We start from the raw sequence: 26,168 nt of genomic DNA, 5'->3' as shown, positions 1-26,168 counted from the left end.
AGCAATTATGTGGTCTGTTTGCTAGAAATGTCTCTGAAGGTGAGAAATTGCTTTATTGTTCATTTACATTTAGAAATGGTGGTAAAGAAGGCCAGAGAAACAAGCATCACCTCCAGTCCACTGTTATTTAGCTGCATGGCTGTGAAATTTTTAGCTCTGGTATTAAAATGCCACTTTGAAAAAGACCACTGGTTTTGAAAGAACTCTGTGTAAAACAGAACCGGGATGGAGAACATGTGGCTCTCCAGATGTTCACAGAATCATCAAATGGTACATTTGGAAGGGGATCACAAGGGTCATCTATTCCAACCCCATGCAATGCAGAAATCTTTTGCCCAATGTGGGGCTCAAACCTGTGACCCTAAGATTAAGGGTCTTATGATCTACCAACTGAGCTCTCCATCATCATTGACCATTGATTATACTGCCTGGGGCTATTAGCAACTGGTGTCCAACAACATATGGAGGACCACAGGCCCCCATCTCTGATGGAGAGGTAAAGAAACATGGTAATTGCAGTTCAGAAATTGGTGTCTATGGAACATCATAGACTGCTAAAACCAAACACCTACCCTCAACAAAGCCTTTGACTGTGTCGACCACAGCAAACTATGGGAAGTTCTTAAAGAAATGGGAGCGCCTGATCACCTCATCTGTCTCCTGAGAAATCTCTATGTGGGACAAGAAGCTACAGTTAGAACTGGATATGGAACAACTGATTGGTTCAAAATTGGGAAAGGATTACGGCAAGGCTGTATATTGTCTCCCTGCTTATTTAACTTATATGCAGAATTCATCGCGTGAAAGGCTGGGCTAGATGAATCCCAAGCCAAAATCAAAATTGCTGGAAGAAATATCAACAACCTCAGATATGCAGATGACACAACCTTGATGGCAGAAAGTGAGCAGGAATTAAAGCACCTTTTAATGAGGGTGAAAGAGGAGAGTGCAAAATATGGTCTGAAGCTCAACATCAAAAAAACTAAGATCATGGCCACTGGGCCCATCACTTCCTGGCAAATAGAAGGGGAAGAAATGGAGGTATTGATCAGACCTGAGTGCTCACTGGAAGGACAGATCCTGAAGCTAAGGCTCCAATACTTTGGCCAGCTCATGAGAAGAGAAGACTCCCTGGAAAAGACCCTGATGTTGGGAAAGATGGAAGGCACAAGGAGAAGGAGACGACAGAGGACGAGATGGTTAGACAATGTTCTCGAAGCTAAAAACATGAGTCTGACCAAACTGTGGGAGGCAGTGGAAGACAGGAGTGCCTGGCGTGCTCTGGTTCATGGGGTCACAAAGAGTTGGACACGACTAAACGACTAAACAACAACAACAAAACTCTCAACACCAATAATTTGAGGGTTGATGATTCTTTATGCTACTCCTTTTTATATTGCTTTGTGCTCTTTTCTATGTCTTTATTGTTATTCTAGCATTTTAATTATGTTAGCCACTCTGGAATTGTTTTCTTTTTCATCTGAAGAGCAGAATATGCACCTCTTATGTAAACAAATATAACATTAACAACAACAATGAGAAATTGTTCTGCTGTGAAAATTTAAGAAGCACTCTTGACCTTGCCAAATAGCCAAGCTCATTTTTAATGCTTTGCAAGCAACTTTTAAAAAATGATATAATTAGCATTAACTTTAATATTCTGAAATATTAAATCGTTTTCCTAAAGTTTTCCTAACCGAGAGGGTTCCAGTACAGCGATGTACTTGCTATTTTTTGACTTGCAATGTGATTTTTTGGGGTATGTTCTTATATTTTCTATTGTCACTGTTTTCGTTGCTATGTTATTGTTTTGCTATGTTGTTATGAAATTCTTTTTGCGGTATTTGTTTTAAAAGCATCCCTGTTTCTCTGTTGTCAGCCACTTTGAGCATGATTTTGTGTGTGTGCAAAAGTGCCATACAAATAAAATGAACGGGTGAACAAATGAATTTGGGAGACTTGACTTGTGGAAGACTCACCATCCCTTAAAGTAATTGGTTCCATTGTCAAACTACTCCTGTAACTTAAGCCCATGAGGTGCAATCCTGCCCTCTCAGGTGGCAGAAAACAAGTGTTTGTTCTGTTCTAAGTGACAAATATTACAGATATTTGAAGAGGGCTCCAAGTGTGTCCGGTGGGCATATGAACACAGCCCACATCTATGGAATTCACCATTTCAAGCAGATTCCACAGCAGTGGCATGTGGTCAGTGGACTAGGGGGACTAGGCTAGTCCACTAAATATTCCAAAGGCCCCATCTGCTCCTCACCTCCCTCTACAGCGCATGCAAAAACCATCTTGTTGACTGTGAGACCCACCATTGGTCTTGTCCACTCAGTCTGCCGGAGCTTGTCTTCACAGGCAGGGGAAGTCCCTAACTGACTGAGGGTTTGAGACCCATTGGCTACCCTCACCTGGTTTAGTCAGTCAGTCAAAAGCTGTTCCCAGGGTGTGGCCGCTGTAACATGCTGACAGCTTCTAGGAGCCACAGGTGAGAGTTGAGTGCAGGGTGGGGACCAAAGGTAATCAAACTACCTCAGAAAGAGCACAAACTCCTGGTGTGCTTATTATGCTGCTTTGTGGCGGCCTTTTAAGGTGAGTAATTAATTGGATGTTGTAAATCCTTAAAACTTGTATTGGTTGTGTTATCTTATTTGCTACTTTATGGGAAAAAAATCCCCTCATAAAGCCTTTAACTGCCCTTTCCCTTCTCCCAGCTAAACAATACCTAGTTCCTTCAACTGTTCCTTGCAAGATTTGTTTTCTTGCCGCTGTCCATCTTTGTTGCCCTCCTCTGAACTTAGTGTAATTTCTTTGGCAGATGAGGCCTTGTCTTTGGATTTAAAAAGGAGCTTAAAGCTAGAAAACCACCGTGTGGAAACTGAGGCAACCTCTGAAACATTAGAAAGCCCAGCAGTCTTACTGTTGCCAACAAGGATATCATGTGAGGTAAGACCTATCCATTTGTTGTTTTATTTTTATTTTTTAAAAGAGGGATAAAAGCACCACTCTTCAAATGTTTCTATCCCAAGAGTGGCTCAACGTATAGCAGTGGTGGCTGGGGATGATGGTTCTATGGAAGAAGATAGCAAGTGGGGGCTATCTGAGGGCAGATTGGTAGGACAATGCCCCATTTGCCATAATGGACTAAGTAGGCTGTCAACATTTTTATATCCTTATGTATCCAGACAAAGCATGCCTCCTGGTAATGTTTCAAGCGACGTACATGAAAACCCACAATGAGAATTTGTCATTTCCCATTGGTTTGGTTTTCATTTCCTGATGTGAAAGGCTAATTGGATGTAACTGTTACTTTGTAGAATCCTGGAGAAATTTTCGTTCTTTTGAGAGGCGAAGTTCCTGATGACTCAGTGGTGATTGAATTTGTGACAGAGAACAAATGGATCAGGACTGAGCCACACTTTTGGAGTCAGAAGGTCAGGTATATGAAAGCTTTAGGTAAGAAATGGGGGCAGGGATATTTCATATCAAACAATAGTTCTTGTCTCCTTTCCAGTAGCTTACTGGAGGTAAAATTCTGACTCAAGAGGCAAGTGAGTGAGTAGTGTTAGACGATGTACTAAGGAGGTAGTGCTCATGTCACCTCTGGTTACTGCTGTTTATTGGGAGGTGGAGGGGGTGGGGAGGCAGTGGTAAGGTTGGTGCAGTGCAAATTCACTGGCAGAGTTGATCACTATTTACCTCAGCAGGGACACAACCAACCTGAGATTAGGTGAGCACCACCTTCCAGTCCTTCTCTCTTCACCGGCCTTTTGACACAGAGTTTTACTTCCAATCAGAACACTGCATATATTTATCCATTTTGGTATTTGTATACTACCTTGCAAAGGTGTATAGCTGTTTCACATCATAAAGCAAATTAAAAGAATAAAACACAAATTTCTACCAATTTCAAAGCACCGCTTTGTGGTGATCCTGATCCATGAGTTTTGAATGCAGGGTGCTATTTTATTAATGCACAGACATAAAAACACAGGGCTTATGAGAAACTGGATTTATTGGGTTGTTTATGTGTGATAAAATGGCAGGTGGCAGTCTTTTAAAATGTCATTGATTAGTCACAGACTGCTATTCTCAATCTATTCCCTCTATAAAATGTGGATGCACATATTCTCTTATTACTATATGAATCTTAGCAATATGTTCTCTTGCTTTACAGAAAGTTGCTTGGGTATCTCCCCACCCCTTTCTGATCTTTTGCCTGACAATTATTCATACTGAATTCTTCAACCATTTTTTTTCCTTTGGTGTTTAATAGCCTCTAGAGTTCTTTTGCACCATTTGTACTTCTCTTCCCAAACAATGATAACCCTCCCCCTCAAAAGAGAAATTCAAAGTGCTACCAGTGCTTGAACTTCAGCAGGGCCAGCCCTACTGTTAGACACCATGAGGCAGCCACCCCAGACAGCATGTCCCCTAAAACAGTCCGCTGCCCTCAAGTGCAGAGGAGAACATTGCCCTGTCACCAGTGTTGAAGAAACTAATCTGGTCAGTTTCTGTACAGGGAAGGATGTGTGGCATCATATTTTTCCTTCACCCCAGGCAGCAAAATGCTTTGGGCTGTCCTTGGATTTGAGATATGAAAGAACACATTTATCCTCATGATCCCCTCCACCCCAGTTTCTGTGCAACTGCTTTGCAGCTCATGAGCCTTGAGTTCCTTGCATGTTTTAAAGCCTCTTGTACCTTGAACAGCTTATGTGCCAGGCAGAAAGTCAACAGATCAAGGCTTTTCTGGTCTGGAAATGATATTTCTTTACCTGTTGCCATTCTGTCTCTAAGACATGTTATTCCTTGTGTGCGACTCCCAATTTATGCCATCCACAAAAGTGGGCTCTAATTTGCATATGGAGCAATACATATATAATTTTTATGCAAATTCGTGCCTTTTGTGAGCAGGGCAGATGGCCCAATAATAATACCATGTCTTGGGAAGTCCTATTGGCATCGTTGATGATACCCTCCCAAACATTTGACAGAAGAAAATAGGTGGTACACTTCATCTATGTTAGGTGGCCAACTGCTAAAAGAAGCTCTTGTTAGACACAATTAAAAGTACATCTTGTAGTCCAGCCACGTGCTTCTGGGAAGCTTACAGTCTGAAGGCAACAGTTCTCTCCTGCTGTTTGACCCTTGCATCTGGTATGCAGAGGTCAATTATGCTTAAATGTAATAGTGAGTGACTCAGATGAATCAGATCTAATGGCAAGGGAACAAGGCATCTATTGGCAGCCTTGCCCCCAGCCCCCTAATAATTAGTCTGGGATCTTTTAGGAGGAAGGGTGGGATATGGATTTAATAATAAATAAACAGTATCATGCTTTCTACAGGAGATACTGATTGGCACTGTCTCTCCCGGCTTTCGGACTGGAATACTTGCCAGCCCTACCTGGAGATACCAGGAATTGAGATACCTTTTGCATGCATGTGCTCTACCACTGAGCTATAGGTTAGCCTGTGGCTATATACAATAAAATGATGCGCCTTGATGCTTTCCTCTCCCAAAATATTCAGGCAATCATGCATGCTGCCAAGGTTATGTGATTGACATTCCTGTAGTTGTTGTACCAAACAGATAAGTACAGCTAAACTATAAGCTATTAGATCCCTATCCAGTATATAAAACCACTAAAAAAATGTGATACAGTGGTACCTCAGGTTACAGACACTTCAGGTTATAGACGCTTCAGGCTACAGACTCCACTAACCCAGAAATAGTACCTCGAGTTAAGAACTTCGCTTCAGGATGAGAACAGAAATTGTGCTCCAGCGGTGTGGCGGCAGTGGGAGGCCCCATTAGCTAAAGTGGTAGCTCAGGTTAAGAACAGTTTCAGGTTAAGATCGGACCTCCAGAACGAATTAAGTTCTTAACCTGAGGTACCACTGTATTGTACTAGGCTCCTTTCCTTTTTCAACATAGGATTGTATTTTGAAATAGAATTTTAAAAGATACAGGAAGTGAAAACACAAACATTCATGTCACACTGCAGCAGAGATTAAAAGAATAAAGAAAAGAACTAGTTACAATCCTTCATCAACCCAGTGTCTTCCAGATGGTTTGAACTACAACTTCCATCAGCCTTGGCAAGCATAAGCTGACTAACTGGAGGGCTATAGTCCAAAACATCTGGAGTTTGTGAAGGCTGCCTTACTATGGCCACATTTGCACCATACATTTAAAGCAGCATGATACCACTTTAAAGTACCATGGCTTTCCCCTAGGAATTCTGGGACCTGAAGTTTATTAAGGCTACTGAAAATTGTTCGGAGGCCCCTATTCCCCTTTCAGACCTACAATTTCCAATCCCTCTTCACAGGAAACTCTGTATGGGGAATGGGGGACTCTTAGCACCCTTGACAAGCAGCAGCACTCTTGGGGGAAGTAGTAGTAGCAGCAGTAATAATACCGGTATTTGTACCCCACCCATCTGACTGGGTTGCCCTAGCCACTCTGGGTGACTTCCAGCATATACAAAAAGATAATGAAACATTAAAAACTTCCCTTTACACTTTGAGTCACTTACAGAAAGGTAGCCGTGTTGGTCTGCCATAGTCAAAACAAAAAAAAATTTTCTTTCCAGTAGCACCTTAAAGACCAACTAAGTTAGTTCTTGGTATGAGCTTTCGTGTGCATGCACACTTCTTCAGATACACTACTTCTTCAGATACACTACTTCTTCAGATACACTTTGAGTCACTGTGATTCATTTTATGTACTAAGTGTAAAGGCAGCAAATAATAACACCACAGTTGTTCCCAAACTTTCTCTGTTTCTGTGCTGCTCGCATTTCCTGTGGGATGCTCTTGAGGCTCAACAGGTCTGGCAACCTCTCCCTGTAAACAGAGGGCAGCGTTCACCTAACAAACCCCATCAGCAGAAGCCCAGAGCAAGGACTTCTGCTTGTGCAACAGGGCTCCCGCCCCCCCATTTCCTTCCCCCAAGCCCCACCCCCATTGGCTCTGGGGGATGGGCAGGAAACTCTCCAAAACAGTGCAAAGGGGGATCTTTCCATCTGGCAAGTTGGAATGCTTGGGCAGACAGAATGATTGGAGGAGTACAAAAATAGTGTCATAGTGCTTTAAATGTATGGTGCGAACATGGCCTATATCTTGCTTGTGGGACAATGCACTGACCACGTTGATACATGTAACAGTTAAATAGGTGAAGCCAGAGGGTATGATAATTTGGATGACCCAAATGTCTCCTGCCAGTGAATTGTATTCATTGTACTTGATGGGTGGAAAAGTGTTGGTGGTGATGATCCTTCTATTTTTCTCTGTCCTCTTATTATCCTCTGTGCTTTTTATTTCTCTTTTATAAGATTTTCCTGCTGGCTTTGTAAACGTAAATGTCTACTGTGAGGGAGTCATTAAAGCTTCGACACAGATTGAATACTACACAGCCGTTGAGGAGATTGAAAGCATTCTTCAGAAAGTGGCTGATCCAATAGTCTTTGCTTGTCAGGTAAGGATGATTGCAGTGTTAAAAGTTAATAAAAGGAAGGTGGGAGGAGATGTGCCAATATGAGATAAGAGAATGTACATTGTGTTGTAAATGCCATACGTTGATCTAATAAGAATAATGAGAATGGATCAATAAGAAGCCACAGTGATGAAACTAGTTGATAACAGGCCTAGGCATAACATCTCGCCAACAAAAAATATATTGTTGTTGCTTAGCTGCTGTTTGTTGCTGTCTGTCCAATGCTATAAACATGCAGGATGCTTCCCAGATTTGAAACATTTGTTCCTCCTGACTCAACAGTGCTTATTTATAATAAGCAATCGGTTTAAGAACTGAAATCAATCACAACCTTGACATAACAGCAAGAATAAGGCTTATCCTTCTGAAAGTGTGTACGCAGAACCCACACTTCTTGTTTGTTTTATTTATTAAATTGCTATCTTTCCTTCCCTCTCCATTAACTCAGCACAACAGTTGTTGGGTTCTCTTCATACACAACTTGCTGCCGCCACCACTGTATTTTTTTGCAACAATTCTGTTCGACAGATTAGACTGAGGGGGAATGACTGTCTTGAGGTCACTCAGTGAGTTTCTAGACTGAGCAAGGATTTGACTCCCTATTCCAAGTCTAGAAGTCTTTCAGCTAGACCCCAATGGCTATCTATAGGGCAGCGGTGGTCAATGGGATCCCTGCCAGAGGTTGCTGGACTTTGACTCCTCCCTGACCATTAACCATGCTGGATGGGGTAGGTAGAAGTTGGAGTCCCGGGTGAGAGATGGGAGGAAAGTGAGTGTTGTGTGCCAGATTTGTATGATTCTCCATACTTTTCTTCATGCTATGGTCACTATATTGTGTGGTTAATGGGTATTTTGTCAGTTGGTTGCAACGGGAAAGTAAACTGGGTTCTGTCCCTGGGGGACAGCTTATTGGTTGAACCTGTCTCTCAAAGTGAGAAACAGGAGAGGAGGGAGTACACCTGAGTACATTGTTTACAAAGCACCAGCTAGTTGAGAGACAGGGATGGCTTGATTGGAGCTTTTTTTCTGTTGCTTGCCACAAATTTAATTGGTTTTCTTAACATATATTAAGTGTGATTGATTGGCATTTTGTGACTTTGCTATTTTACGTTATTAAAAAAAATGTGTTACTTGACCTTGTCTGCCTTGCCAGCTTCTTGGGGATTCCTATTGGTTTATTGGTTTGTTTTTATCCTTATTTTTATTCTGTGTTTGTGGTTTTTTATATTATAATTTTATGTTGCGAACCACTCTGTGATCTACAGATGAAGGATGTACAGATTTAATAAATAAATAATGTTTTGACTGATTGGTTATCTTTATTGTACTTTTATTGTCTATTTATTTTATATTAATATGTTCACTGCTTTAGGGAGCTCTGGACCAAGAGGTTGCATATAAATAATGCATTTAACAGCTTCTGGAGGGCAAGATGTTGGCAGCCTCTGCTATACCCAATGTGCCCATCTATGTGGTGATCTTTGTTGTTGTTGTTGTTGTTGCACCTGATAATCCAGAGTCCCGAAGCTAAGGCACAGGTACCACCCAAGCTGTTGAAAAGGGCCAATTATTGACGCTTAGAAATAAAGAGTCCCAAAGCTCTTTGATATCCCTGTGATCAGTGGATCACAAGTGGCTCTCTGAATGGGGTGGAGCTGCTATGCTAGCTTCTCAGCAGATGGGTCACTGTTGCTTACTGGGAGGGAAAGGGGGTGGCTTGAGAAGGCAGCGCAGTCAGTGCATTGCAAACACACTGGCAGAGCCAATGTGGTGCTCCTGCTGATGCATTTGCACTGTGCTGACTTCCCTGATGCCTCACCTCTCCCCCTACTGATGCTAACTTTCTTTGCCATACCAAGGCTGGCGTTATCAGTGCTTCAAGTGGCACTGTGTGCAAAATTTGCTGACTGCCCTTTGGAGAATGTAGAATGAGCTTGACATCATTATTGAATCACTGTGTAGTAGTTTTTCATGTCATGAAAGATCATGCTAAAGAGGAGTGGAGCATGATTTCCTTAAAATAAAATAACAGTCTAACATCAGACTTCTGGAGAGCATCAGGGTTGCTCGGCTGCTTTCATAATGCTGACTCTGTTGTCTTTTTGCCCATAGTCCTACTGGAGAAAAGCCAACTTGTGTCTTGTGCAGGCAGCATTGTATTTTGTAGGCAAAGAAATACTGCCAGTATGAGCTTACTGAATGGCACAGGAGGCTTCACCTGCAGTTCAAACTTAGGACTATGCTGCCTACACTGATCCTGCTAGTCCCAAATCTGCCATCTGAACTAGCAGGGATCAGCAGAGTCATACTTCAGTGCCCGCGTGGCTTATGGATGCCAAGCAGGCAGCATTTCTTTCTTCCGCCAGCATTTACCTCGTGCACAGCTAATTCATCACTTTTCACCATCTTCCCATTATGCTCTGACCAACTTTGGAACATGCTTTGTTTTAATTTTTTTGCCGTGGATCAGATACATTTGGCATCTTAAAACGTTCCCTTTTTTTGCTGGCTCACTAAATCATCTACTGTTTCTGACCTTCTACAAAAAATATGCTTAGCGTCATTAGACATATAATATTGTGACATGATTTTCCAAATACATGTACACTTCAAGGACTCTAATGTGGAAAGATAGATAACAGTGTCATTCTTTTTTAAAAATGCTCTGCTTGTCTAGTTGAGGAGAATCTGGGTGCGTGGATTTGATGTGCTTGTTAGTTTTCTTGAAAATCTTTATGTCATTCTTAGTCAGCGCATAAGGAAATGTTCATACCAGCCTTATCCATCCTGGTGCCCTCCAGATGTTTTGAACTACAATTGCCATCATTTTTGAGTCAGCTGTGCTGGGTGGAATTGATGGGAATCACACTCTAAAATATCTGGGGGGAACCAGACTGGGGAAATCTGCCTTATACTAAAATGGTCTCAGCTGAAAGTTCATCCTTAACAGGCAGTTCCAGTGTCACAGAATTCACATCTGAAATCTATGATTGATAGATTGGCCAAGTCCAACTAATTAATATATGTTTTCAGTGAAAATCATTCACTTGCAATGCATATATATGATGTGTACCAGGTCCTGACAAAATTGCACTGAAGGAGCAGGTCATAGTATGGGGGTGCTCCTAGATCCATTGTCATTACTAGAGGCCCAGGTAACCTATTACCAACTTAAGTTGCTGCGCCAACTAAGACCATTCTTGCATAGGAGTAACCTTCCCACAGTGGTCCATATGTGGACAGCTACACAATAAGACTAATGTGCTGTGCATAGGAATGCAGTTTGCTGTTCAGTATCTGTTCATCTTTTGATCACTCGGTCCGTTGCAGTTTGCAGTTTGTTAAATCGTGTCCTCCCTAAAAGAGGGCACATGTTGCGGTGAGACCTGGAGAATGACCACCTGTGTTGTGGGTGGGTGAGATTGGTTAGCCACAACACCCGATTGGTAGGTCCCTCAGTCAGCGCTGCCTGCAAGGGTGCAGGGAGCTAGTCGAACCAGAGCCTATGCAACCACTCACCTTCTGTAATCAATAAAGTTGTGGCCTAAATTCTGCCAAAAACCAAAACGAAAATTTGAGTCAAGTGTGACTTTATTTAGGGGGGAGGTCTCTGGGTCTGAACACACAAATTTGTGTGATCTTGGCCTGGTATGGCAATTTGTGAAAATAACCTTGGTTTTGTTTCTCCTGACAGTGGCTTGATAATGTTACAGAATTGATATCATTATATTCCCCCCCCCCCCCGTTTACAGTACTGTTGTAAATCATCAAGTTGCTATCTGTTTCCAGGCAGATTTACTATAAGCCTTGTTTAATTGGGATAGGAAACTAAGGTTTCAAGCCATTGTCTCTGTGTGAATGACCCTGATTGGGCAGGGAGGGATCATTGAAACACAACAGCAAATCTAGTCAACAACCTCACTGTCCCATCCTCTTCTTGCAAAATAATGAATGGTCATATGCAGTCAACTTACTACATGTCTGCTTTTGTGTGCTATACTCATAAATTTTATTTGAAACAGTTGTGTTTTGTTTTTATCTAATTTTAGCAAATTGTATTGAATATTGTCGCATTTGTATTGTTTTAATGCAAACTGCTTGGGGTTTTTTTAAAATATATTAAGAGGTGCAAATTGTTTTATAAAGCAATAATTTAAATCACATGCAGCTGTTTGATCCAGCAAATGATTTGCCATCCAGATACCTTATTCTACGCTTCAGGAGTGCAGCCATACCATATAATAGAGAATAAAGCTTCTGTAGTGCACAGGCTGCCTCTGCCAATGTCATGTAATGGGAAAAGAAAATCTATTGTAAGAGAGGAAAGGACCTGAAATATCATTTGTCCCACAGTGGCCAGTCTGCGTACACTTGACATGTCTATATCGTAATTGCAAAGCAAGAACAAAAATAATAGCTGTGTTTGTAATTCAGACAGTCTCATTTTCCTGTGACAAATCTGCCATGTCTGCCGCCTAAGGCATTACGTTCATAACAAAAGGATTAATAAAAAATGATGCATTACATTATTAGCACTTGGTTAAGGGCAGTAGTAAATTCCTTTCAACCGCACATTTTTAAGGACACTATTATTCTGTTAAAAAGTACATTGCCATAAACTGAAAGCAAAATGGAACTTCCAGAGTTTACTCACCTCGTAAAATCGTTATTGCATTAATAATTTAAAACCCCAGAATTAAGGGACAGAAGATGAGCTTTCTTTGGATTTTAGAAAATGTTTAAAGCAGAAAATGTATTAGCCATCGATGTTGGCAAATATCCTGACAAGGTAGAAGGCAGCTTTTTATGCCCAATTTATAATAGCATAGTTTACAAGTCAAGCATAAATCCTTCCCAAGTATTTTCTCCAATTCGGACTGTGAACCATATGCCTGAGGGCTCATTGTACCTAGGATGCAGTTGTCAGATCCAGAAAGGCTGGGAGAGTTAGTTTCCTTGGCACTTGACATCCATACTAGATAAAATCTTAGGCACCCTGGAAAATGACATTGCCCAGGGTCTCTGAGACACAGCCTTTGCACAATTCAAGGCAGCAAACAGAGAACAATGCAGACCTTTCAGAGCCAATTCGTGTATTTAGAGTAATTTCCATTCTTTAATGCAATAATTCTACCCTGACTTTTGGGTTAGATTCTTAAGGCATCAGATTAAAACAATAAAATATACGTAATCAAGCAATAAAACACCACCAAACAGCAACAGCATAATGGCAGTAATAAAACCGCAGGAGCCAGTAAACTATTAAAAGCTGTTTTAAATGCCCTTGGAAAATACAACTTTGCCTGGCACCTAAATGCCACCCAATTCCATACCGTGCCAACAGATAACGGGAAGGAGTTGTACAAATTGTGGCGCCACTACCAAGAAAGCCTCTCTCTGGTGATCACTCAATTCAAGGCAGAGGCATCCAGAGACAGGTCTCCAATGACAGCATCCAGGTGTACAGAGCTGAAAGTGATTATGGTGGAGATGTTGCAGTGGAGAGTGCTGACGTTTTCATCCCCAAAAAGTTTTTTATTTGAGTTTCTACTGAAATGAGGCTGCATTTTAATGTTGTATTTTAATCTTATTTTTATGTTGTATTTTAATCAATTGTTTTATACCTGGTGTTAGAGCCTGGTCTTGACTGGGGAGGGCAGGGTATAAATAAAATTTATTATTATTATTATTATTATTATTATTATTATTATTATGGTTTAAATGTCTCAGGGCTGTAATACCTCAAGGATCACCTCTCTCCCTATGAACCTATCTGGATGTGGATATCATAATCTGAGGCCTTTTGTTGTGTGCATCCTCTACACGAGGTCCAGAGAATGGCAACATGAAAACGGGTCTTTTCCGTAGAGGTTCCCTGTTTGTGGAATGCTCTCGCCAGAGAGATTTAGCTAGCATCTTCATTGTACACCTTTAGGGGCCAGATGTAATCATTCCTCTTCAACCAGGCCTTTGGATGATTGATATCCTACATGCTTTGAAATGTGTTTGTGGAATTATTGTTCTGCTTTCATTTTCATTATGTATTTTGCTTTTTTATCTTGTATTTTTCTGCTGTGAACTGCCCCGAGATCTATGGATGAAGGGTGGTGTCAGGGGCTCAGGAGCAGAAGCACAAGGGAGAGAGGAAATGGAGAGCGAAGGGGAAGAATCTGAGGGCAGCGTAGGGGAGTATGACAGTGACCCGAGAGATTCCATGAGCTTCTCCAGCGAATCAGAAGATTCCCAGAAGGGGGCGCCAATGGTCAGGGCAAGGGGGGTCCCAGGGGGGACGCACCAGAAACAAGGGGCCAGCAAGGACTCCCAAAGCAGCAGCGGGAGATCAGGACCAGCTTCCCCACCAGAGCGTAGTGGGGGGGAAGAGTCACATGTGTCAGGACCAGCGTCTCCTCCAGCGGGGAGAGAAGATGAGTCAGGGCTGACCACACCTCCATCGGAGAGTGGGGGAACGGAGGGGAGGTCAGTTCCAGCTAGCCTCCCCAAAGGGGGAAACAGTGACAGCAGCAGTGTAACGGTCAGGAGGAAGGTTGCCGGCTGGGCGCGCGCGCCAAGTTCGAATGTACAGGCGCGCGGGACAGCAGAAAACCCAGATTGGGAACCAGGTCCTAAAGCCCGCCGGAGGCAGGGGGAAGACTCAGGGGACTCAGCGTCAGAAGAGTCTAGGAAGGGCGAGACCCCAACGGACAGGCGGAACCAGAGGAGGAGAGAGCAAAGGAAGAGGTGGAACAAGGCTAGAGTCTTAAACTGGTGTCTGGGGGGAGGAGATTCAGACGGAGCTTCAGCGGTCTAGAGTTTGAGACGTAGAGCTGCACGCTGCGGCTGTGAAAGTGAAACTGAACTTCAATAAAGACTTTCATACTTAGCAACGAACCGGCGTTGGTCCTTTGTGAGCTGGGACCTCGGGCAGCTCTGACAGGTGGTATACAAATTTAATTAATAATAATAAGAGTGCAGCCACTTATCCCACTGTCATCTCTGGAAGCAAGCTTGGCAGGATTTCATAGTGTTCTTGAAAGGAGCAAAACCATTCAAAAGAAGTAGGGACCCATTCAGACACTGAGCAGCCTTCAGAAGCTGAGGTCTACTTGTGTAGGTGGCTCAGCATCAGAAGACCTCTTCCACAGAAGATTGCAGCTGCTGCTTTAGTAACCAGAAGGTCCTTCACAAGCAGAAACATTTTTCTTGAAACTGTGATCTTCTGTGAGATCTTCTGCCCATTGTAATCCCTGAAACCCATCTAGGAAATTATCCGTCTTCTCAAACCACCTCAAACCTTTGACTGTTTCCAGCCTCAGTGATGTAAAATGCCCCAAATGAACTTGTTTTTGTTCAGTATATTGCTTTTGGATGATAAAATGAATGTGCACCTTCCCTCATGTTACTCTGCTCTCTTCTCTCCTCCTCACTACACAGGCTTCCAAGTTTTCCTCTGCTGAGAAAGTGGATAATCTTCTCACATTCTTATTGAAAAGTCCAATCATTTCTCACAATTTCAGCGCCTTTCCAAATGAAGTCATGGATCATCATCGACAGACTGGTAAGTATTGTATATAGTTCCTTACTCTCTTTGGTTGCCAAAGAAGACCTTTCTTAGGGTGGCCATTCAGATACAGTAATAAGGAACTTACTTTCTGATCTGTATGTAGCCCAAAGCATCCATGCAGAAAGAGAAAGTCTTAGCAGGACTCCAGGAGGGGGCGGGGGGAGAGAGATAAAAAACAAGCCAATGAAGACTAAACGTGCTCAGTTGCCAAAGGACATGGAGTGCTCTCTTGAGGGGAAACAGAAAAGGAAAGGGGGAGAATGAATTGGTGAATCCTAGAAAAGGACAGGGCTGGTTGGATGGCTGAGCTCCTCAGTGTGGCATTTTGTTGCAGGTTGAGCTAAAAGTTGAATGTATGGTGGTTTCTCATGGGCAGGGGATTCATAATCAATACTAAATCAATACGTATAATGAGCTAAGACATTCTATCAGGGGGAGGCATCTTCTGAGCATGCCTGTGTCTTTGGAAAGTGACAAATGACTGGATGTCACAATGAGAGTGACAATCATGTCTCATTTAAGCCCGACGCTGTGTCAGGGATGAGGAAACTATGGTCCTCCAGATGCTGTTAAGCTACAAGTCCCATCAGCCCCAGCCAGTGGTCAGGGATGATGGGAATTGGAATCTAGCAGGATCTGGAGGGTCATGGGTCCCTCACCCTTGCATTCTGTGCTCCTAGCAAACACCCGACCAACTTCTTGAGCGCCCATTGTACTTCATGTTTTAAACTGTCCCAAAGGTAAGAAGCATTGTGTGGTTCAATTTCACGATGGATAGTGTCTGGAGCCACTGTGTTTTAGAAGAGATAGGGATCGTAGCTGGATTGGGAACGTCCCTGTCTGAAACCCTGAAGAGTCACTGCTAGTCACTGTCGACTGAAGTAGGTGGGCCAATGCACTGACTCAGAAGAAGGCAGCTTTCTTCACTCATATGTTCTTCCTCCAAATACATCCCACCTATCATAACAATTTCTACTGTGACTAAATAAATGCAATGTACATCAAGCACCAACTCTGAATGTTCAGTGTTCCAAATTCAACCTCAGAATCAGCAGCAGAGAATTTTTTTGAGGAGGACTCAGGACAGCAAATGCATTTTAGCCATGTTGCAATTAAGAACAGACTCAAGGAGTAAGACTTCTGCAGTCCCAGTAACTCTTTTCTTTAAAAGGGAGGTGCAGAAGAATGGGGTAGGGTAAAGATAGCTGGATTCTCTGAAACCCCGCCTCCAGATGTTCCTTGCTGGCTCCTTAACACAGAGCATCTGGATTCGAAAGGATTGCAGCGTCATGCAAGTGCCTCATGCTGTGGTGAACTGTGTTTTTATGGAGATAATTGCTGCACATGCATTCAGATTCTCTCTGCTGATACTCAAGATGTAGGTTTACAAGGTCAACAGTAGTAATTATTGGTAATTACAATGGGTTCTGAACAAGGGAGGGAAATAAGCACTGTCCATTCAGTAAGAGATAACAACAAGAAAATGTGCATTTTGCTTAATAAGTAAAACACATGTGTTGGCTCTTGAACTGATGAAGAAAATAAAGAAAATAAAGGACATCTCTGAAATAAATGTGGGTTTGCCACTCACTGGGTTTGTAAGGGAGAGGCTTTTGAAAGCCGAGAGATAAGTCTAGAAAAAAAACTTTGCACGTTTGGATACAACAATAGCCCTATCCAGGAGATCCACTAACAATCAGGGAGCTTATAATGTGGGGATGGGGACCTTGAGGTGGGGTTTGCATGCACAACTCTCCCCTGCCATCTTCACATGTTCATTTTGAATGCCTGAAGAAGATTGTTGTTGCAGTGACCTAGTGAAGCCTTCTGTTAGGATGCCATAGGGAACACCCAACAAGATTTAAGCACTTTTCAATGAGAGGGTTAAGCAATGACTTGCACCTAAGTTAAAACAATGGATAGAAAAGGACTGAACTGCATTGGAGCCCCAGGTCCTGCCTAGTTCCCTTGATTATAGGATTATATCAGTGCACTGATCAAGCAATCTGATACAAAAAAAAGCTCATTTCCTCTGCTTGGAGTAGCTTCCTCATTTGTTTCACTGGAGGGAGGTGTGCCTGGATTATTTGCGTGTAAATAAAACAGATTGAATTCTTTGGATTAGGTAAAGGTAAAGGGACCCCTGACCATTAGGTCCAGTCGTGACGGACTCTGGGGTTGTGGCACTCATCTTGCTTTATTGGCCGAGGGAGCCGGCATACAGCTTCCAGGTCATGTGGCCAGCGTGACTAAGCCGCTTCTGGCGAACCAGAGCAGCTCACGGAAACACCGTTTACCTTCCCACCGGAGTGGTACCTATTTATCTACTTGCACTTTGAGGTGCTTTCGAACTGCTAGGTTGGCCGGAGCAGGGACCGAGCAACGGGAGCTCACCCCGTCGCAGGGATTCGAACCGCCGACCTTCTGATCGGCAAGTCCTAGGCTCTGTGGTTTAACCCACAGCGCCACCAAATACAACATGAATAATACATAAGAAGCATGTGAATTCCTGGCTCAAGGACCATCAGCACAGAGGGAGGTGGTGAAGCTGCGACCCTCCAGAGGTTGTTGAACCACAACTCTCAGCATCCCTGACCATAGGCCATGCTGGCTGGTGCTGGTGGGATTTGTACTCCTACAATATCTTGAGAGCCACATGTTCCTCATCCCTGCTATCGGATCCAGGGAATATGGAGCACAGCAGGAGGTTTTGCATTCATTGCTGCCTTCATAGACCCTCTTCCTCTGAACAGATAATGAATAATACAGCATTTGACAATGCTGTTTTGTCGTCTGGCCCGGCCCTGTTTCCCCTTCCCTTGTGCTTAGCAAAGACTGCCTGACTCCTGAGTTGATGCTGCTGATCAACTGCTGCAATGATGCATGCACAGCAAACTTTCTGTGCCATAGGACATACGTCACAGGGGAGATATGTGGGTTGTGGGTGTTTCTTTCTAGAAGGCAAACGTCAAAGTTAGGTCTAATTGCATATAATTATGCAAGATTCTTCTACATAGGAAACATGTTAGAGATAATAGCTCAAACTATATTGCTTCCTAGCGTTTCCTACATGAAATGCTGTTTTTTTGTTTGAAACACTTAGAGCGGGGGAGTTAAGGGGCAGGTGTTTTTTATTGTTTTTTAAGAGAAATGTGGATAATAAAAGAATATCAGTTGCAATCCCATATGCACCTATCTGGAAGTAAGCCTGGATGAACTCAATTGGACTGAGTAGACATGCATGGGAATGTGCTGTAAATCCCCAACTTGGTTCATCCTAATATCATCTAAACCTGTGGTCCTCCAGATTTTGTTGGACTACAGTTCCCATCATCCCTGACCATTGGCCATGTTAGTTGGGATTTGTGGGAGCTGGAGTCTAACAACATATGGAGGTCAAATGCCTTCTATAGTGAAGGTTGCTTAATCTACTGCACTCTAAAAATGTATTTATGCTCCTTCAAATTAAGTTTGAAATACAGTGGTACCTCAGGTTACATACGCTTCAGGTTACAGACTCCGCTAACCCAGAAATAGTGCTTCAGGTTAAGAACTTTGCTTCAGGATGAGAACAGAAATCGTGCTCCGGCAGTGCGGCAGCAGCAGGATGCCCCATTAGCTAAAGTGGTGCTTCAGGTTAAGAACAGTTTCAGGTTAAGAACGGACCTCCGGAACAAATTAAGTACTTAACCTGAGGTACCACTGTAGTAGGATACAAGTGCAAAAGAGGACTGTAATATTCTGATAAAAGTCTTACATATGACACTGTCTTCTATTGAGCCAGATCATTGGTCCTTCTAGCCCAGGCTTCCTCAACCTCAGACCTCCAGATGTTTTTGGCCTACAACTCCCATGATCCCTAGCTAGCAGGACCAGTGGTCAGGGATAATGGGAATTGTAGTCTCAAAACATCTGGAGGGCCGAGGTTGAGGAAGCCTGATCTAGCCTACTTTTCGTTGGCAGTGTTTTTCAACATCAGCTCTCTGAGATCCATTTAACTGTAGGTTCTTCTTGTTGTTTATATAGTACCTGTGTGACTACAACACTTAACGAAGAATGAGAAAACAAGTCCCTATCCCAAGGGGAAACAACTGAAACATAGGCATCCTTTGAAATTCTCACATTTCGAAATTTTACAATGCAGTTCTCCAGCGAAATGACGTTTGCAAAATGCACACCTATGGGGGGGGGAATGTGCATTTAAATGAATGTTTCAGTGAAAACAGCAAACAAAAATGCATCACATTAGGGAAAACTGCTTGCGGGGGGGAAATCTGTACATTACTCAAAGTTGCATACGAAAATATGTTTAATAGGAAAAATTCACACTAGCATGCTGCTGAAATTTTATGAGGAGTTTTTTTTAAAAAATAAAATAGCTAATTGCTACAGAAATGTGGAAAACTGAAAAATGAGAAAGTGGGAGAATCAAAATTGACAGATCACTTCCATCCCTAGGGGTGTATGCTTGAGGGCTCAGTTTTGATCCATGATGTCTTGAGGTAGGTCTGAGAGAGACTCATGCTTGAAACCCTGGAGAGCTGCTGCCAGTCAGTGTAGGCCATACTGAACTTGATGGACCAAAGGCCTGACTCAATTTAAGCCAGCAGGTGGCGCTGTGGGTTAAACCACAAGAAGAAGAAGAAGAAGAAGAGTTTGGATTTGATATCCCGCCTTTCACTCCCCTTCAGGAGTCTCAAAGCGGCTAACAATCTCCTTTCCCTTCCTCCCCCACAACAAACACTCTGTGAGGTAAGTGGGGCTGAGAGACTTCAAAGAAGTGTGACTGGCCCAAGGTCACCCAGCAGCTGCATGTGGAGGAGCGGAGACGCGAACCCGGTTCCCCAGATTAGGTGACTACCGCTCTTAACCACTACACCACACTGGCTCTCCGATCAGAAGGTCAGCGGTTCAAATTCCTGCGATGGGGTAAGCTCCCGTTGCTCGGTCCCTGCTCCTGCCAACCTAGCAGTTCGAAAGCACGTCAAAGTGCAAGTAGATAAATAGGTACCGCTCCGGCGGGAAGGTAAATGGTGTTTCCGTGCGCTGCTCTGGTTCGCCAGAAGCGGCTTAGTCATGCTGGCCACATGACCCAGAAGCTGTACGCCAGCTCCCTTGGCCAATAAAGCGAGATGAGCGCCACAACCCCAGAGTCGGTTACGCCTGGACCTAATGGTCAGGGGTCCCTTTACCTTTTACCTATGTTCCTAAATTGAACATTTGGGTGTGGCTCTTTTATTGCATTGCGTGTCATGTCGGGCATTCGATTAGGGTAGGGAAGGTAACTTAGATGTTTTATGAACAAAACACAGGTTATCATTCCTCACTGCCTTCACCCTGAAATCTACCCATGCTATTGTGGATTGTTTTGTGCAATTATCCCTTGTTTTTAAAAATGTGTCTTCCTAATGATGCTGAGGAAGAACTCTGCCTTCCCCCCTCCCCACTGACACTGCTCCAGGTGTTAACAATTAAGTGCTATGTAACAATCAATTGATTTCAGTTTACCTTCTTCACAAGCATCCCAGGCACAAAATAAAAGGGATACTTTGAGCTCTTGACCTGCTATTTTGCAGCCGTGCTTAACAACCCCATCCCCAAATGCTCAGCGACTATTACAGCCCTAAATAATCTGGATGCTTAGCAAACCGATATTCTTCACACATTTTAGCTGCAGTTGTAATTCTGTGCCATGGAACGAAGCTATTATATGCCCAATTATTACAGTGTATCCCCTCTAGAAATGTTGTGTTTAACTAGGCAACAAAGGGGAAATGTGCACTTAAAACTCATGGAGAACAAATATCCATAGCCTGCTTACGTTGTAGAACTTCTTTCCTCCGTTTTAAAAATGAAGGAATCCACATTGCTTATCAGCCATATTAGCTTTTAAGATATCCTCTACCTGAGCATGCACCACCATCCCTATCCTTTTACAGTATACAGTGGTACCTCGGGTTAAGAACTTAATTCGTTCTGGAGGTCTGTTCTTAACCTGAAACTGTTCTTAACCTGAAGCACCACTTTAGCTAATGGGGCCTCCCACTGCCGCCGCACGATTTCTGTTCTCATCCTGAAGCAAAGTTCTTAACCTGAGGTACTATTTCTGGGTTAGCGAAGTCTGTAACCTGAAGCATCTGTAACTTGAAGCGTCTGTAACCCGAGGTACCACTGTAGAGTCTATGTGCTTTTGCCTTGCATTTCAAGGATGAACACCCAGAGATGGTAGCTAGAGAGGATAGTTAATCTGGAAACAGAGGGCAATTTAGAAAGTTCTGATTGAACCACACGCAGATATCGGCAAAAATTTTTAGCAGCAGGCCGGTCCACTGTCCCTCAGACCTTGTGGTGGGCCAGAGAAGTGGCACCGGGGGGCGGGGAGCTGGAAGAAGAGGTGAGGGGGCAAGTAGTCCTCCTCCCCACCCCCAGCCTTCCTTCCCTGGGGCTGCCACCCCCACCACCGCTGCTGCTGCTTCTCGTGGGTAGGCAGAGCTAGCTCGTTGCCTCCGCTCTCTGGCCCCCAGGAGCACCAGGGCGGTGGCGGTGGCGGAGGGAATGAGTGGTGTGAAAGGGCTGGCTCTGGAGAAGGGCTGCTTAAAATGGCGCTCAGCCAGCTCAGCCCAGCCCCCTTCCTCCTCTCACCCTGGGCCAGCAGGGGGATACTGTAGATAGTTTTCACTAAGGTCCGCATATGCAAATAAGGAATTGAAAGTGATGTTCAGGGATTGGATAGTTACAGAAAGTTGTTACTGTTGCTTTGTAGTTGAGCTCTATATAAGCAGGTTGGCTGAACCCTTCAGTTCAGTTCTGTTCTAGCCTGTGAATAAACAAGAGCTGTCTGAAGAATCGCTGTGTCATCTGATATGTTCACCCACAACTTAACAGCGGTGAGAAGCCAGGAGGAGGGGGGGGTGAGGGAGAGGGGGAGAAATTGAATGGCGCAAAATCCCGACGCTGATCTATGGACCATCCACAGGCCGGACCCTGAAGGCAATTGGGCCTGATCCGGCCCACAGGCCTTAGTTTGCCGACCCCTGAACCATAGCTTTTTTTATTCTTCATTTATCACATTTGCACCCCTCTTCACTCTCCAAAGAGCATGAGATTTTCCCCAAGTTACCCTTACAACAGCTGTGTGAGGCAGGGCCAACGTCACCCACATAACATCATGTCTTATCAGGCATTTGAATGTGGGTCTCCCAAGTCCATTGTCTACCATACCACATGACTCCTTCATTTGTGAATGACCTTCCCCATACTCTCAAGTTTGCAATATGAACTATAGATGTAAAACAATTTTTTTTGAAAGTGTTGTTTATGCATGCTTTTTCACCCAATGCAGACTCACATTTGGAAGAGCTTCCTACTCTTCTCCACTGTGCAGCTAAATTTGGATTAAAGAAGCTTACTGCTTTTCTTCTCCAATGTCCTGACGCAATTCGGGCTTGTGGGATAGCCAATAAGTACAGAGAAAACCCAGCATGTATTGCAGAAAAGTATGGCTATAAGGAGATTCAGAAAATCATCACCGAATTGTCAGTAAGTACCTACTTATCCATAGAACTCATATAAAATGTGTAACTAACTTCTTACAAACTCACAGTGCAGCCAGTTTTGTTCAAAAGAGGTGGGGGCAACTGTCCTACTTAGGGATTCCAGGAATATTGATTTTCCTAAAAAAAGGGGAGCATATTCATTGCTGTGGAATTTGCATTTGGATGTCTGAACAAGAAGGAGACAGTGATATAATCAGATATATGTTGGCTTTTACTTCCACACACTGAGGTTCTGCTAATGGTGCATGTAGCATAAAAGAACAGCCCAGTTTCATAAGAATATGTATTGTCCCAGGTCTCTGTGCTTTGTGAGATGTGTGCGGTAGTGACTTGGATCCACTTGCAGTGATTGCAGTGAAAGTCAGTGTGGCGCAGTGGTTAGACAGCCGGACTAGGACCTGGGAAACCAGGGTTCAAATCCCCACTCAACCATGAAGCTCACTGGGTGCTCTTGGGCCAATCACTGCCTCTCAGCCTTACCTACCTCACAGGGATGTTGTAGGGATTAAATGAGGTGGTGGAGAACCACTTACACCACCTTGACATTATTTGAGGAAGTAAGGTGGACTATAAATGAATATTCACTTTTCCAGATTAAATGGTCCAAATTTGCAATGCCAGCCTGTGGGGTGACAGATATACAGTATTCATGAAAATAAAGAAACAGGCTTTGTACAACTGTGTAATTTTTCATGACATAATAGGATATTGTTTTTCCTTTAAAAAATGCAAGCATGATCTATCCAAAGTTAAGCACTTTTTATTTTATTTTATTATTTATTTATTAAATTTGTATATCACCCTTTATCTGAAGATCTCAGGGCAATTCACAGCATAAGAATGCAAGATAAAAACACAAAGTCCATTATGAAAACAAGAACAAAAGCAAAACAAACCAATGACTCTCCCAAAACACATTTAAAAGGATATAGGATGCTAATTCGAGCTTTTTATTCTATGCATGTCTACTGAGGAACAAGTCCCACTGAGATCAATAGGGCTTTCTTCCAGATATGTGTGTGTGGGATTGCAGACTTAAATTCCCACTTATTTCAGTGGGAAAGAAAATAGAACCTGTGCTCAGACCTTTCACATTGGAGTCAATGAGACATAAATGCACTTGTGCCCCCTAAGTGGACTGGTGTTGCCAAAGACATTTATCTCCTTCTCAGCTTCTTGCATTATGCAGCCAGAATGTCCATATTCATTTCTTAATCACAGAAGGAGGAAAGGAGAAAGAACAGCTTGCCCAGCATGTGAGCTTATTATGGGAGTTCATCTAGGCTGGCCTCAGGCAGCGTAAGGCAGGGCCTGTTCTCTACTGAAATGGTGTGGATGCGATCTAAGTACAAAGAAAATAAATCCACAGTTAAACAAAAAATAATAATGTGGGGGTGCAGGGGATGGAAGCCACCATATTGTTGTACGTGTTAAAAACCACATCATGCAGATTGTTCAGTGTATAACAGGTAAGCTTCCTGTCTCTTTGATGCAACCCTGGGAAATAAAGAAAGGCTTTGCTTCCCAAAGCTGAGGTTGAAAACGACAGTGTAAAAAAGGGGATTTCATAGATCATAGCTCATGCTAGCTAAGTCACTTAGACAAGGCACATGGAGTCCAGAAAGAAAAGTCCTGATAGCACTTTACTGAGCAAACTGAACAAAACCAGTGTGTAATTTGTGGAGAAAGGGACAGAGAGGTTTTTGTCTTTCTTAGATCAGGCCTTGTACAGAGAAAGGAGGCATTCGGCCAAACTTGCAGAGGAAAAACTCTATCAGCCAATCAGAGCACATTCTACCTCACTGAAAGAGATTTCGCCATGCTGCCTGGTTGCTAAGCAACACTGTGACAGTGTGGTGTGTGACTGGGTTGTGGGTGTGGTTTGTGTTGGGATACTGCCAGGGAGATAAAGTCCATCTGAGCCCCCAAGCTCGGTGCCGGACGATCCATCGACCTCCCTTAGTCACGCAGTATCTAGCAATTATAGCGACACGAAGCCTCAAGAAAAGATAGCCACATTCTTGGACTTGTGCACACTCTATCAGCAGAATTCACACAACAGAAATTGCACAGCATGAGAGCCTGACTACGGGAGGTTGATGGATCGTCCGGCACCGAGCTTGGGGGCTCAGATGGACTTTATCTCCCTGGCAGTATCCCAACAACATCTTACGCCATCTGCGTAAGTTCCTGTCTCACAGGATGTTTATGTTGTAAGTTCGTTTCGTTTTTGGCTGTTTTGCAGTGGTTGTACATGTAGCATACTCCAGAAGTGCTTGTACCATCCGTGGTGTCACTTCCAAAACTTGCATCTGCAAAGATTTCAAGACCTCCAGTCTTCTGACTGGTGAACCTCAGCCTGTAGTGCATAGTCCCTTTCAAATACCAGGCTATGCGCTTCAGAGCTTTCCAATCCTGAACAGTAGGATTGTTAGCATGTCTGCTAAGCAGGTTAGTGCTTACAGCAATGTCAGGTCTCGAACATCTAGCAATGAAATTCAACTTGCCTAGAATGCACCTGTACAGCGTTGTGTCAGAAAACGCTTCAGCAGTACTATCTACCTGGTAACCTGTCACCATCGGTGTGTCTGCTGGGTTTGCATCAACCAAATTCAACCTGGTTAATACATCAGTAATTTTCTGTGTTTGGTGTACCAGAAAATTACCTGCTTGGTCCCTCTCCACCTGCAGAGAAAGATAGTTGGATACCTCACCAAGATCCTTCATGTCAAAGTGCTCCTTCAGCTGAGCTAGGGTGCTTTGGTAGAAAGCCTGATTCTTCCAAAACATCAGAAGATCATCAACAAAACATAAACAATACAGTTTGTTTTGCCCCTCCTCCTTGACAAACACACATGGATCAGCTTTGCCCTGGTGAAAACCTAGAGAAAGCAACGTCTCAGTGAGTTTTGTGTTCCAACACCTGGCACTCTGCTTGAGACCATATAAGGATTTCCGCAGTTTACAGACCATTCCCTTCTGTATCTGCATTCCATCAGGTGGAAGCATGTACAGCTCCTCCCCCAAAATTCCGTACAAAAAAACTGTATTAATGTCATGATGGGAAACATGCAGTTTCTCCTCCGCAGCGATCTTGAGCATCAGCCGAATGCTCTCATATTTGACCGTGGGTGAGTAGGTCTCGTGGTAATCCTGCCCTGGTACCTGTGAAAAACCTCTGGCAACCAATCTGGCTTTGTGTCTGACAACCTTGCCATTCTGGTCTGTCTTGGCCTTGAAGACCCATTTGCTGCCAACCAGTCTCATCCCTGGGACTACCGGTACCAGCTCCCAAGTTTGATTCCTGTTCAAGGAATCAACTTCAGCCTTCATGGCATTAAGCCAAGGCTCAGCATCTTTAGAGGTTAACTCCTGGACCTCTTTGAAGCTTGAAGGTTCCCACACCTTCTCTGAGCTACTAAGAACAGCAGTTGCCGTCTTAGCAAACTCATCAGCAAATCTCTTTGGAGGTTTGCCTTTGGTCGCCCTTTCAGACCTGCGAACCAGACGCAAGTCTTCTGGACTCATCTCCTCCTTCTTAGGAGAA

At 43.5% G+C, this 26,168-nt stretch overlaps 1 protein-coding gene across 1 annotated transcript in view; it reads left to right on the top strand.

The window, feature by feature from the left end:
• BANK1 (B cell scaffold protein with ankyrin repeats 1) overlaps positions 1–26,168 on the top strand; it is a 165,066-nt gene that overhangs the window by 27,547 nt on the left and 111,351 nt on the right. The window contains exons 3-7 of the mRNA XM_053403349.1: positions 2,822–2,949; positions 3,321–3,459; positions 7,344–7,486; positions 14,936–15,059; positions 22,408–22,604. Coding sequence (XP_053259324.1) covers positions 2,822–2,949; positions 3,321–3,459; positions 7,344–7,486; positions 14,936–15,059; positions 22,408–22,604 — 731 coding nt within the window. The remainder of the gene's footprint in view (positions 1–2,821; positions 2,950–3,320; positions 3,460–7,343; positions 7,487–14,935; positions 15,060–22,407; positions 22,605–26,168) is intronic.

The sequence above is a fragment of the Podarcis raffonei genome, chromosome 9 (assembly GCF_027172205.1).
Source record: "Podarcis raffonei isolate rPodRaf1 chromosome 9, rPodRaf1.pri, whole genome shotgun sequence".
Taxonomy (NCBI): Eukaryota; Metazoa; Chordata; class Lepidosauria; order Squamata; family Lacertidae; genus Podarcis; species Podarcis raffonei.
This window is presented reverse-complemented; position numbering and strand designations above follow the sequence as displayed.